The 14,428-nt window shown below is 53.0% G+C and overlaps 1 protein-coding gene across 1 annotated transcript; it reads right to left on the reverse strand.

Moving 5' to 3' along the window:
• Window positions 1–726: 726 nt before the first annotated feature.
• On the reverse strand, window positions 727–11,018 carry FRMD7 (FERM domain containing 7). Its single transcript, XM_058814301.1, has 12 exons — window positions 10,962–11,018; window positions 7,048–7,152; window positions 6,713–6,755; window positions 5,415–5,493; window positions 4,679–4,776; window positions 4,440–4,554; window positions 4,110–4,257; window positions 2,743–2,838; window positions 2,323–2,486; window positions 2,038–2,106; window positions 1,866–1,941; window positions 727–1,761 (listed from the first exon to the last, which is right to left on the reverse strand). The coding sequence occupies exons 1-12, from the start codon at window positions 11,016–11,018 to the stop codon at window positions 727–729; spliced, it is 2,085 nt and encodes a 694-aa protein (XP_058670284.1).
• Between the last annotated feature and the right edge of the window lie 3,410 nt (window positions 11,019–14,428).

Raw genomic sequence — 14,428 nt, forward strand, 5'->3', positions numbered from 1 at the left:
CCTAAGCAAAGCACAGTTACAGAGTGTGAACCCCCTTCCCAGTGCTCACCATGAGGTGCTCCAAAAGCTTGACAAGCACTCCTGAGATATTTCTGGAGGATAACCCTCTAAACTGGTCAGGGAGAAGACAGCCACACACAGAGCCTTGCCTTTGAGCGCCAGGTGCTCCCTGCAGCACTGGAGGGAGGTGAGGCAGGTGGAGGACACAGGCTGTATGCTGGGGTTTTGTCCTGTCCACATGACATCAGCTCCAGGAGCAGCCCGCCATGAAGATCTTGCTCCTTCCCAAAACGTCCTGCCACACCCTTCCCTCCCGTGTGCCACCCTGCAGCTGGGAAAAGCAGCTGAAGGTATTCTGTGAGAAGTCTCTTTCTCTACCTCCCCTTCAATGAAGACTCCAGCAGCTGAGCTCCAAGCATCAGTTTGGGCAGGACATAGAAGCTTAGCAGGGCTTTAGGAGATCTCTGGCTTCTGACTGAAACAAGAATCCCCCCTCAAACTGTGGTGGCAGAGGCAAACCAGCTTCCAAGTGTGGTGCAGGGGTTGAATACTTCTGAGCACACCCCTGATGTCCATTAACACGTCCTCTATAGCTAAGAGCACTCACACAACAATCCCATCAATGTTTCATAAGCTGTAAGCAGACCTGCACACCAAGAGTGTCACCATTCTCTGACCCTGGGTCAGCACCAGCCACCTCCGCTCCCTCTGGCCGGTGTCAGGCACCTAGGTGAAATACTTGGAGGCCCCTCTGGAAATCCTCTCCTCAGCAGCACTGGTGGCAAAGGACACCTCCTCATCCTCCTCATCCAGCTGGAGGCTGCCCGAGGAGAGCCGCACGCGGGCCATGGGCGAGTGCAGCACGCGGCCGTAGCGGGAGCCGTGCTCAGCCCCCAGCAGCTCCGGGTCCGAGTCGCTGGACTCGGTGCTGCTGCCCAGGTACCGCTCGGGGCAGCGCCGCAGCCCCGGTGCCAGCACTTGCTGGGCTGGGACGTGCCAAAAAACCCCCCCTCTGCGACTGCTGAGAGCAGGGCACGGCCCCAGGGGCCTGAACTCCGAGCCGTAGGGGAAGCGGATGGTTTTCATGTCCGACTGGCTCCAGGAGCGCTTGGGAGGCTGCTCCTGCAGGCCGTAAGCGAAGGAGCGAGCCAGGGACCCGCTGTCCCCCGCCATGCTGGTGCCCACGGCCGTGCCTGCAGCCTCACCACGGAGCTGCCCAGCCTGGGCCCCGCTCGGACTCTGCCGGGGGGGTTTTGTTGCCACAGGGCCGCTTGCACCCGCCAGTCCTGCTGTGTCCTCACCGGGGGCCGGTGCAGGGCATGGGGGCTGCAGGGCCCTGTCCAGATAGAAGAGCACAGGGGGCGCGGGGGCCACCAGGGGCAGGGGACAGGGCACATCCGTGTACACCAGCTGCCGGGTGCTCACCTCCCGCATGTTGCCCACAGAGGTGCTTTTGCTGTTCCCAGCAAACTGGTGGTGGGGCCGGAAGGATGTCAAGGGATTCCTGGCTCCGAAGAGGTCGATGGGCTCCCACGCCCGCTCCATCTCCAGCTCGGCGTAGAGCAGGGGGAAGGCAGAGGAGCTCTTGGAGTGGGGCAGGAAGGTGGTGGATGCTTCGGGCTTGGAGCGCTCCAGCTCAGCAGCAAAGGTCACCTCCATGGTGGAGCTGCGGCGCCGGCTGTCCAGGGTGGGCTCGGAGCCATGCACACCGTTGGCGTGGTAGGAGCCCCGGCTGCCGTAGGCCAGGCGCAGCTCCTCCACCTGGGCAGGGCACAGAGAGGGTGGGAGGGAGCACCCAGAGCTGAGGGTCTGACCCCGCAATGCCAAGGCCCTGGCGCAGAGCTGCTGATGCCATGGGGACTCACCTGCTTTGATACATCCGTCAGGAGGTCCGGGGAGGAGCGGCACTGCCTCTCATCGTAGCGGGACGTGTAGTGTTTCCTGCAGGACAAGAACAAGGGTAGGTGTATGGCCGGGAGGGCCCTTCCCCTCTCCCCAGTCCCCTCAGGAACCTCTCCCCCTCCATGCCCCTGGTACCTCTCGAAGGGCAGGCTCTTCATCTTAGCCTTCCTGCCGTGCTCCAGCAGCTGCCGCTGAGTCCTGCCACTGCAGCATGGAGGGAGAAACGTGAGCACCACCATCAGCCCCAGCCCTTGTGCCCCTTGTGAGGGGATGAAGCAGAACTAAGGTAGGGGGGCTCTCCAGGAGAAGTAGATGTTCTCACCCCCTCAGGTTCAGACAGGGCTGACATAAAAGTGAGGCTCGGAGCCCTCCCCAGGCCCTTCCCAGCCCCAGCAGCTTGGGTTTCCCCTGGGAGTTTACCTGTAGCGGAAGCTGGAACCTTTGCTGCACAGAAGGGCTTTGGGCTTTGACTTGGGCTCCTCAGAGAGCCTGAAGAAGGCGTGGTACTCCACACACGTCTTCCAGAAGGCCTTGCAGGTGTCCCGGCTGGCCATGGTGAACTCCAGCGTGTCCTTGCACAGCGCCTGTGTGCCAGAGATGGGGTCAGGAGCACGGCACAAGCTCTGCCATGTGCCCTCCTGATCCCCCAGGGGCCATATGGGCTGCCAGTGGCTCCAGGCACTGCACTGTCACCTGGCTGGGGACACAGGAGAAGCCCTCAGGAAGGAGCACCATCATAAGCAACAGGAATGGATTTTGCTCAAAACTGGGGACTTTATGTGGCTGACCTTCCATCCACAGCTGTCTGCTCCTGAGCCCAGCAGTGCCTGTGGTACTTACAGAGATGTTTGCATGGAGCTTGATGAGAAAATGCTTCCTCTTGAAACTCAGTTTGCGGATTTTGGACCAGTTGAAGGTGTTGATCTTTGTATTGCCCTGCAAGGACAAACACAGCAATTACAGCTGGATGGGGCAACCTGTCAATACAGAAATGCAGTGGGCCAAGGCCTGAGCTCACAGGACACTGCATCAAATTCCAATGCAGCTCCTGGAGCTGCTGGGGTTTGGTGTTTGACTGCATCAGCTGGTTCTACAAGTAGAAATTGAGGTTCAGGGCTTAACTCTGTCTGCTGAAGCTCTTTGTAAAATCCAGGACTCCCAGACAAACCTCAGAGAGGTTAAGGCAGGGAGTCCTATCTGTGCCAGCTCAAGTATCAGGTGAGTTAAGGCAAAATCAGTGCCCCAAATAAATAATATTCTCCCCTCCTTTGCTGGGAAGTGTAGCAGTGCTCAGCTCACCTCCACACCTTTAGACCTGCTTTAAGCAGGCTGCAAGCACACATTAATTACTCTGTTATCATTTTGCACAAGGTTAGATGCAGCCACATGGCAGAACCAGGAAAAATCACGTTACCCCACTCTGTGGCACCAGGACCCTCTCAGCTTTCTGCAAGAGCGCAGACTTTAATGGGCTCACAGATACTCTAATCATGCGTGAGGGGTGTTTATGGCTCTGAATAAATAACCAGGTCTGGCGGCACTAATTACCAACAGCAGACTAACTACCAATACCAGACCAAAGCTAGGTTTTATGTTTGGGTTTGTTGGTTTGTTTTTTTTTTTTTTTGCTGTGACAAGATGTTCCCAGGTTGAAATCAGCTGCTGTGGGAGCAGAGAGGAAGTCTGTATTTACTGCCCAGCTCTGCCATGATTACCGCCTTATGTAATTGCACAGACGTGGGGGGCTATTTTCACTGGAAGATTACACAGTGAGCACATGTGACAGAGCCGTGGAACCTGTGCTGCTCACACGGCCACCACACTCGTGGGACAGGGGCCAGCAGGGCTGGGGCACCTTCAGTGGCACGCAGGGCTGGTGGGGCTGAGGCCTACAGCATCCCCTTCACCCCCATGGCCTGTGGAAGGGAGAGTTTGAGGTGCTCAAAGGGGAGAAGGGTCACCTGCAGCTGGAGAGGCCACCCCTGAGCCCTGGGCTCACCCTCAGCACCAGCACCCCCATGTGTGTCACAGGTTGATCTGTGTCCCCTCACCCTCAGCACCAGCACCCCCATGTGTGTCACAGGTTGATCTGTGTCCCCTCACCCTCAGCACCAGCACCCCCATGTGTGTCACAGGTTGATCTGTGTCCCCTCACCCTCAGCACCAGCACCCCCATGTGTGTCACAGGTTGATCTGTGTCCCCTCACCCTCAGCACCAGCACCCCCATGTGTGTCACAGCCAGGTTGATCTGTGTCCCCTCGCCGTCGCTGGCGGGGTGGGGGCGGATCCCGTACATCTCCAGCTTCCTGGCCACGTCCAGCAGCTGAGAGTCAGACTCGGCCGGCGTCTTCCCTCTGCAGACACAAGGCACAGGAGGGACAGGAGTGAGAAGGGAGATGCTGAAATGGGCTGAAAAAGCCATTTTGTAGGTGCACAGGTTGGCATCACACCCACCCCACTGCCAGCCCTGCCTGCTGAGGACAGCACTGTGCCAGCAGAGGTCCATAGGGGGTTTGTGGTGTGGAGCAGCCCTTACCTGTGTCTCCGGTGGTAGTGCATGATCTTGTTGTCCAGGTACTCCTGGTTGGGCAGGTACCGGTGCGTGGCCAGGTGCTGCTGGTCTGTCTCCTCGTGGAAGTCGCCCAGCTCAGCTTTGGGGACAGGGAGAGCGTGGATTAGGCTGTGAGGGGTCGAGGCAGAGGGGAGCCCTGGCTGCATGGCCAAAGCCCATCCCCAGGGAAGGGGCCTGGCCCTGCAGTGCTCTCTTGCCCTTACACTGCAGCAGGTGGGAGACGAGCAGCGCCGCGCTCTTGTCGCTGCAGGGCAGCCGCCCCTGGGCCAGGTCCTTCTTGATCTGGAGGGTGAAGAGGTACCTGTGGAGGGGGACAGGAGCATCCCTGGGGGAACTGGGTGCTGGGCTGAGCCACGAGGGCTGTGCCTGTTCCCAAATCTCATGGGATGCACATCCTCAGGGTCACAGGATGAGCGTGCAGCCCCTGCAGCTGGGCACCAGTAGGACCAGCACGTCCCTGTCAGTGAAATGCACATTAGTAGATTTCAAAATTAACATTCCTTTCCGTTTTGGAGGGCATTTGCCTCTCTTGGGGCTGACGTTCTGCATAAGCACTGTCTTGATTTTATTCTTAGTCCCTGTTTGCAGTGCTTTCTCTAAAATTGTAGAAGATAACAAAGTCATTTTTAAAAATAAAACTAAAGTTGTTCTCTCAGAACACTGCTTGAGGCAGGAGCTAGACTGAGCAGTCAGACTCTGTACCCAACTGTTAAACTCTTTGGCAGTAAACAAATTGCAGCCTCATAAGACAGTGGATTGTGTTTTAAAACAGAGGATCAAGAAAATATGTTCTCTGTTTTTATTCTGTAAAGAGTAATACTTAGGATATTTAGGATAACCACTGCACACAGACAGGCTGGGGTGGATGAAGATAAAGAATTAACACACTGCAAAAACACAGAACTGTGTGGTAAGAAAGTAATAAAACAAGCACTGTACCTGGTCAGTTCTTCTCTCAGGTGGCCAGGGTCCACTGGGAAAAATTTCACCATAAATTTGAAAAGAACCTCCTTAGGATCTTAAAACACAACATCTTCATAAGTTTTCTTTTACATGTCTATTGAGAACATTTACAACTCTCTTCACACATGCTGCCTCCTTACAGGGTAAATTATCTGGACCCTTACGAATCAGGGACTACAGCCTGCCCCCCCAAAACCAGCCTGCCCAGGCCCCAGTATCACCAATGAATACAAACAGAGATTTGGATACCTAAAGAATACTAAAGAGAAAAATGCCCCAGCAATTCTTTAAATTGCAAAAATCCCTGTTGGAGGGGGTTTCCATGAAATGGTGCCAGGAAGCCTGGCCAGAGCCTTGGTGTAATTGCCATCACTGGGGCTGTGTGTTAAACCCAGCCCTCCAAGCACTTGGGATGCAGCAGCTCCATAGGAGGCTGCCTGGGCAAAGGGTTTTTTTGTGGGATGAGTGAGAACAAGCAGCCAAGGCAAAATGTGTGGAGGGAGGGAGGCAATTATGTAAGCACAGACTGTCACAGAACACCCTGGGATGGCTCAGAGGGCCAGGCCAGAAGGTGAAGGAAAGATGTGCCTGCAACAATTCCATTTGTGCTGCACCCAGAAAGGGAAGGATCCTTATCAGGCTTTCCCCTTTCAGGGAAATTCATGCAAACCCTGCTCTGCAGCCTCCCCTTGGCAAAGCTGGGGTCATGGCCCCAGGCTCTCAATCACCTCCCAGTCCTCGTGTACTTGGGGAAAATACCATGGGGATGGAGAGAGGCCTGAAAGCAGCACTGAGCTAACCCTGCTCTTGGCCATGGCACCAGAGGCTGGGCCTGAACTCAGATCAGGCTCTGCAGCATCTCTGGGGCTGGGGAGGAGCTGAGGGCACGGGGGGACCCTGCCACATGCAGGTGCCTGGGCCACTCTGAGCTGCAGAGGGAAAAGGAGGACAGGCAGGAGCAGAGCCTGTCACGCTGCCAGCACGGCCACACAGGCACTCAGCCACCCTGCTCCTCTGCCAAGCTGTCAGGTTATTAACACTCAGCCTAAAATGGTGCAGATAGCAGATTGCAAAGGCAGTGGCGTTCCTGTGGGATTTTGTAGGGACTGAGGTGTCCTTGCAAACAATCCTGCCCAGCCTCACCCTCTAAAATGAGCCTGGATAAGTGCTGGAAGCCAGAGATCCTGTCCCTCAGAAACAACACTGCATGAATGTGTCTGTGCTAGATTCTCACAGGTAATGATTTATAAGAATTCCATTCTTGAAATACTTACTTTTCACTTGCTTTGTTATGGGTTTTAGTGGTTCCAACCAGACCTGAAATGAGGCAAGTAAGAGCTGGCTAAATAAACAGCACAAGAGATGGGGAATAAAAGCAGCAGCAGCATGGTAGAATGCAGCATGAAAATGCTGACCAGCTTGGCTGCTGTGACAAGTGTCCTGCTGGCCATGGACAGACCATGAGCTGCACATACCACTGGGGCTTGTGGCTCCCCTCCTGACTCCCATTCTCAGGGTTTTCCTGCCATCATGGCAAAGCTTTCTATTTAATTTTCCATTTGGAATTCCAGGGAGGTGCTGACAATCCCCAGCTGGCAGCTGCACTCACCTGGTTCCCAGCCTGGCTGTGAAACTCCAGCCCAAAGTACTCCTTCTCCACGAGGTTCAGGTGGCTGCAGGTGAGGTTGAAGAGCCCTTTCCCACAGGATTTTTGCTAGCAAGCAAACACAGCACAGAAGCAGCAGATTAGGCAATGCTGGCAGCAGCAGTGATGGGATTTCAGAGAGCTGGGGAGAAGTTTCAGCTCCCTTCCTGCACCCCTTTCCTGACCATGCAGCAGCAAAATCTTACTCAATAAATGCTCTTGGCTTCAGCATGTACAACAGGACAGCTGCATGCTGTGCTCCCTGATTTGATTTTTGGAAATCAAATTCCTTCCCCATCACTTCTCTTCTTTATTAAGGAACTTAAACCAGAAAGGAGAGCAAGAGAAAACAAACCATGTTTTGACTCACAACTATCACTGTGTGGGCAGTTCTGTCCCTGGCAAAGCAGTGAGTGATCCCAGGACAGGCACCCGCCTGAGCCAGGGCCAGCCATGGCCAACGTGCTTCATCCAGAGCCAACGGGAGCAGCCTCAAACCTGTGCAGGGAGCCTGGGTGTCCCAACAGCTGGGGCTGAGCTGCCATTATGGTTCATGGTAATTAACAGCAACAGGGCCAGAGATCCTGTGCCCAGGGCTCTGAGTCATCCCTGGGCTTTGGCAATAGGAATTAAGTGGTGCTGCATGCTGATAAGAGAGGCCAGGCTGTAGTTATTCCCAGTAAACAGAAACACTTGGCGGGTGTTTTCTTGGCTTGTTGCCATGCTGTTGGACCTGGATGGAGAACAAACCAGGAGGCCCCCGACTCTGGAAATTGCTCCAGAAAGCACCAAAAATTAAAATGGCAGCAAACCACCCCAACAAAACTCTGAAATGCCTTCATCAGCTTATGAAAAGCAGAGCAAAAAGAAGTAATGGTTATTGCAAAAGCAGGCTGGAGCAGAGGCCAGGTTAGACAGCTGCTAAATGATCACATGTGGGGTGATGGAGGGGAAGACAGGCTGCAGCTCCCTGTGGCAGTGGCTGTCCCCAGAAGGGATGGGAGGGACCTGGCTGCTGCTGGTGATGCACACTAATAACCACCTTTCAGGGCTTCTTCTGGGATGAAATTGCTGGCTCTGTGCTGAAAGGCTGCAGAAAAGTGATAGCATAATAACAGCATTCACTCTGCAGCGCTCCCAGCTCTCCTCAAAATTACTGGATCACAAGGGTAATTAAAAAAATTATAAATGTTTTTTTTTCCAAGCTAGAATTTTCTAGCATGAAAGGCCTTGGCCTTTGTCAGGCAGCCAGGAAAGACAAGCATTTCTGACTGGGTTATTACCTACCATATTTCTGCTGGGAGCAACCCACTGTGCTCCAAGGGCAGCAGTGCCCAGGGACAGGAGCAGCCCCAAACCCAGGAAAACCTGCTGGGAGACACAGCCCTGCTGCTGCTGCAGGGGCTCTTTAGGAACACAGCCTTTCTCCTGCTGGTGTCCTGTCCTGGGTTTTGGGGTGCTGAGGCCAGTGCTTCCTCAGCCCTGGGGTACAGAGGGGCTCAGAGCATCAGACCTGCCCTGCACCGAGTGAGGGGAGTGGGGTCTGTGCTGGGGAGCACAGTGCAAGGTACAACCATGGCATGTGGGGCTGTTTGTGCCGTGTCCCAGCCCACAGGTGCCTCTGGGAATGAGGCAGGGCCGGGTGAGCACCCACAGGCAGAAACCCCAGAGCAGGAGGTGAAGAGGGAAGGCTGCACTTGCCCCTCACTCCTCAGTGAAAGCATCTGGGACTTGAGCAGAGTCAGAAAGCCAGAGGCACTTCCAGGGACAGACAGCAGCACGTGCAGCACACGGGACACACACACCCCCCCATGTCCCCACAGGGACTCTGGCAGCACCTGCAGCCCAAAGGAAAAGCCCATTTCTGCAGCATTCCCACAGCACAGGTGTCCTGCACCTAAAGCCACCAGCCTCCCCGTGCCCTCACTCCTCTGCCACCAGGCCCACACACCTCCTACAAGGAATTCCCAGCTTTACAGGGAACACACGACCACAGGAGACCCTGTCCTTCACCCAACCTCAGCAGCGAGTTTTTCTGGGCATGTTTGGTTTGCCCACAGCATCCCAGGCCCAGCCATGGGGTGTTCAGCAGGGAGGGCACAGTGGGGACACTTAGAGATGTGCCAAGCCCCTCTCTGCCCTGCTCTGAGGGCTCAGACCTGTTATCCCAGGAACCAGAGCTCAGCTGAAGGAAACCCTGGGAACTCAGTGGTCCCAACTGATGCAAATGGAGGCAGAAGCCTTCCTGGGTCAGCATCCAGCACCAGCAGAGGAACTTGTTCTCATGCAAGCAGGAAAGGAGACCCTGCTGCACATGCCAGCAGCTGTGACACCCATGTGAGGCAGGTAGAGATGTTTACACTGAGTGTGAGGTGCAGGGGCACTCAGCCCTCTGTGTTTTGTCTCTTTTGTCCTTTCCCTCCCATTATACTGAAGTACTCCTCATTCAAAAGAGCTTTCCAAAGTCAGGAGGGGTTTAGGAAGAGTTGCTTAAAATATCTGCTCAAAACTTAGCCCAAAGCACTCCTTTTATACTGGAGAAGTCACTAATTCAGCCACTCATTTATTGTACCCACACAGAGCAGCAAATGCATGAAATGCCTAAAAGGGGTTTCCAATACCATTCCATGCTAAAAAAGGAAATGACCAGGAGTTCCTCTAATGGAAGCTATTTGCTGCAATAACATGTCGTGCAGAGCTATACTGCTGCCTTTTGAGCAAATAAGAAAACAGAGATGGAAAAAAATGCAGCAACATTGTAGCAGAAGCATCTTTTGAATTGTGTCTCACTATGACTTATTTAATCAAAGGGGGGAGGAGGAAAAGGCATTTTAAAATGACCAGTCTCATTTTTAAGCAGACTCCTGGACTAGGATAGATTAATTAAACTAAATCAAACAACTTCTATACTGTGTCAAGGCATGGAATTGCTTTATAATCCTCTTTTGTGTAAAATACTGTCACAAAGAAATGGAGCTGGGCATCTGAGAGAGCAGTTCTCTGGCTGTGCTATAAACCACAGAAGAGAACGGAAGAAAAGCAACAGAACTTGAAAAAACCCACTTTATATTAAACACTCTGCTCCCACAGTAGATGCAGGTAAGTACCAGAACAAATCCACTTGAATTAGCTAATTCAATTAGCTACTGTGATTATTAAACACTAACCAACAGTAAATGTGCAATCACACTTGTAAAAAGATGCTTCTAACACACAGACAAGACATACCTGCTTTCAATTATGTACACACATATGCATAAACTTAACACCATAGATATTAATACTTAATATTTTAAACCTAGTTCAGAGCTAGCATTTTTTAAAATGTGACTTATTTATCACAATGTGTTGTGGGACACTGCCATGAAGAAAATAAGACAGAGTGAGTTTTTTTCCTCAGCTATTCACAAAACCACACCGTTTTCTTTTTCAGCTGAATGCCCAGAAGATGTGTGCAGATGTTTCTCAACAGGGATAACTTGGATAAATATGCTATTTTTATTCTGTTCCCAGACTTTTCTTCCTTGCTGAATGTTTACACTGGCAGCAAGACAAATGAGTGAACTCGACACTTGTCAAGACCATCACTTAATATTAACTGATTTACTAAAGATCATATCAGGTAAGGAAAAGCCATTCCTCCTTTTTCATAAATAATGCCAATAACAGGGGAGCACAGGACTATATTGATACCAAAAAACACTTACCAATTAGTTCTAGAAAGCTTCATTTTGAATTTGAGATTGGTTTTCTTGTTTGCTTGCTGGGTTTTTTTAAAGCTAAAAACCAGAAGCTATCAGAAACCATTCAATCCTTCAGAACAGCAATGATTTAATAATTATCACCAAAAAATCAGTAAGAATAGGATACCCACTTACATCAACTACAAAGATCTTCTGGGAATCATCCAGGAACTGGACTTTGAGGTGCAGCATCCTCGGGCAGGCAGCTGGGTGTGCAGCAGGCACGCAGTGCTAGCAGTGTGAGCTGGGAGCTGGGAAGGGAGCCCTGACTCCTCTTGCACACATAATTCCCTCTCAGCTGGATGGAGAAGGCTGCACTCACAGATGTGGAGCAGAGGCTGGAGCAAACGAGCTAACTGACTAAAAACTAATTAAAAAAAAAAAAAAAAAACAATACCTCCCCTGGTTCAAATGTCACCTCTGCAATAAAAGATGTTTTCTGCCTGTGAATTATGGGTGTATTAACAGGGGGGAGATTGGCAGTAATGGGGCTGAGATAAATGCTCAGCTCTTGCAGCTGGTGGTGAGCAATGAGAGGGCAAAGCCAGCCCATGCTGGGTGCCATGGGTCAGGGGAGAAGAGCTGAGCATCCCCCCTGCCAAAGTCACCCAGCAGTGAGTGTCATCCTTGCCTGCTCTGCTCAAGGTGCCCTGGCAGAGCAGCTGGCTGGCAGCTGGGCTGGCTCCATGGGCTGGGCAGATCATGTCCTGTCCACTGGGTGATGTGTGGATGGGCTGAGGTACTTCACCAGAGACTGGAAAATGTTTCCAGCTGGACTCAAAACCAGTTGTGAGTCCTTCCTGGAGAGGCAGAGGAGAACCTGCTCCTAATTCCCAGCTCACACCCTGGCTGAGTAGCTTAGTGAAGTCTCACAAGCCTTTGAGACAGCCTGGTTCCCAGTTCAAACCTGAACAGCCCATGTCCCCAGTTATCAGCTGCTCCTGGGAGTGCCAGAGCCCAGCTCAGCCCAGGCTGCTCCGTGCTGGGTGCTGGGGGTGCCTGTGCTGCTCCTCTGCCCCAGGTGGGCAGGGCCATGAGGAGCTCTCTGACCCCTCTGGTTCCTCTCACCCATCAGAGACCACCCCACTGAGCTTCTGGGGGAATGCACCTTTGGGCAGGAGCCCTCCCTTTCAGAAATAAATGCACTGAGCAGTGCCAAAGGCAAGCACTGGACTGGCACAGGGGATCCTTACTGCTGCTGGAAAAAGTCACAACCACACAAGATCCTGTGGGACCCAGAGTAATAGAAACATGGCTCAGCAAACAAAAAAACATATTTAGTGCTGCAGAGATTTTGCTTGGTGCTCCCTTACAGAAACTCCCACTGTAAGTCACTCCAGACCATTTTCCCTGGCCTCTCTTACACTTCCCAAACATTCCTGAGGATATCAAGTCAGAGGCCATCAGGGCAGCATAATACCTTGTCATCTCTGGTGCAGAGAGAAAGACCATAGAGCTTTTTATCCACAGAAAAATGTGTAAATCTTCTGCTAACCAAGACAAAAAGGAGCCCAAAAATCAAAGCCAACCCGCTTTTCCCCATGAAGCTGCTCCACAGATCAGCTGAGTCCATTGTGCTCCAGAAGGGGATGGCTGTGCCCCTGTACCAGCCCCAAGTGAAAGACAAAGCCAGCTCTGCTCGTGGCCCTGGGCTCTGAGCTCTTTGTGTCACAGGAGAAGGGCAGCAGCACGTACAAACCATCCAGGGGGGCTCAGTGCACCCTCCCTCTGAGGCTTAAAATGTTTGTGCTGTCAAATATTGAGAGCACAAGGAGAGGAGCAGCTCTCCTGTGAGTGGCTCTCATGTCACAGCTCTGCACTGGGAGCACAGTGGGGACTCTGGGCTGGCAGGAGGGATGTATGGGGTGCAACAGAGGAGCCCCAAAGCCCAGAAGAAGCCAAGTCTCCCTGCTACAGGCTCTCCTAGCAAGGCAGGGCACTGACCCTGGACTCCACAGATGCTGTTGGAAGCTGGGCACCGGCCAGTCAGGCTGTGGGCAGAAGAAAAGGGTTTATTGCACTACCTTGATATAAAGGATAAGGCTGTGTTGGGTCAGACAGGACCTCTGGCCACCCTACAAATCCATCCATAGACACAGCATGGAGCCAGCAGCAGCAAACAGGATCAAACTACATTAACAAGAGCTTTTTGGGATCGGACACTAAAGGACAGCAAGAAGAGATGTGGGACAAGCAAGGATTGCTTGGGGCATGGAGATTGTTGCTGTCTGAGCAGAGAAACTTTTTTTACCCCCACCTGTCTCCTTCTTCTGGAGGTGACTGGGGGGCCAGCTGGAGCAGCACACAAGGGGAGCACCAGGAGGAATTCTGGCTCCTGGCCTGAGCCAATGCCACAGCCCAGCCTGGTATGTATGTCCTCCTTATCTGCAGGGGCAGGGAAAATGTGAAAATGGTGCAGGAAAGCACAGAACCCATGAGGGGCAAGCACAGCCACAGTGGCAGGTGAGGAGGGGACCCCAAGCAGCAGCACCAGAGCACTGAGGGCCCTGAGGAGCAGCCTGATGGAGTGAGTTCTGCTTCAGGGCTCCTTGCTCAGCCCTTGATTTTAAATACTCTGGACCCTGCTAGCACCATCCTCCATTGCACCACTTCTCCCAGGAAGGATTTTCTTCCACCGAGTGCCTCTGACTTCATATTAGTCTGGATGCATTGGCCAGGGTCTTCCTCAGCCTCTCAAATACCCTGCAGCTTGCTGGGATGGACTGAGCAGAGCAAGAACCAAGAAGTTTCCTTCCTCCCAAACCCTGCTGTCACTTTTCCCAAGGAGAAATTTTTGGGTGTTTCTCCTTTGTTCCCTGTCAGTGGTGGAGCGAGGGCAGAGCCAGGGCAGAGAGCTGAGCACTGAGCTACACCCTGCAGAGCCTCCTGAAGGGTGAGCATGGTCACTGGGCACTGAGCCAGCCAGGGCAGAGCTGCTGTCCTGGTTTGGGGCTGGGGATGGGCAAGGAAATGCCCCAAACCTCCCCACTGCCTCCTGAGAGAGCAGCAGGCTGTGAGAGAACAAACTGTGGCAGAGAAGGGACATGACATGCTGCCCCTGCATCACCGTGCATTGCTGTCCCTTAGACTTTGTCATGTTTATCTTCAAATATGGTTTAGAGGAAGGAAATTGAGATGTATAGATAAAGTCATTGAATAGAGACATGCCAGGAGATGTCAAACACCACAGTCCAAGAGGCAAGAACCCACACCCAGCTCGTTGCTGAGCAGACAGAAATGCACACTTGAAATGCCAGGCAGGACTCACCCAGGTGGACTTTGGTCAGCTGTGACCTTTCATACACTCACATTTCACGTCCCCTTCCTCAGCTGGAGCTGCAAGGAGAACATCCACGTTCCCTCCTCACCCAGCCAGGACTCCCCCAGCTGCAGGGCCAGGGAGCAGCCCAGCCCTTGGCTCTGGCACAGCCAAAATCCCTCTGAACAGCTCCAGGTCCACAGCAGGCAATCCCAGCTGGGTAATGAACCCAAGGCATGGCACCAGCACTGCCAACAGGGACACTTCTATCCAGAATGGGGTACCCACCTCATTCCTGCTGCCCTTCCAGGAGCAATGGCTTCACTCTCAGCTGGGCTCCCAG

The sequence above is a fragment of the Ammospiza caudacuta genome, chromosome 14 (assembly GCF_027887145.1).
Source record: "Ammospiza caudacuta isolate bAmmCau1 chromosome 14, bAmmCau1.pri, whole genome shotgun sequence".
In the NCBI taxonomy this organism is placed as follows: domain Eukaryota; kingdom Metazoa; phylum Chordata; class Aves; order Passeriformes; family Passerellidae; genus Ammospiza; species Ammospiza caudacuta.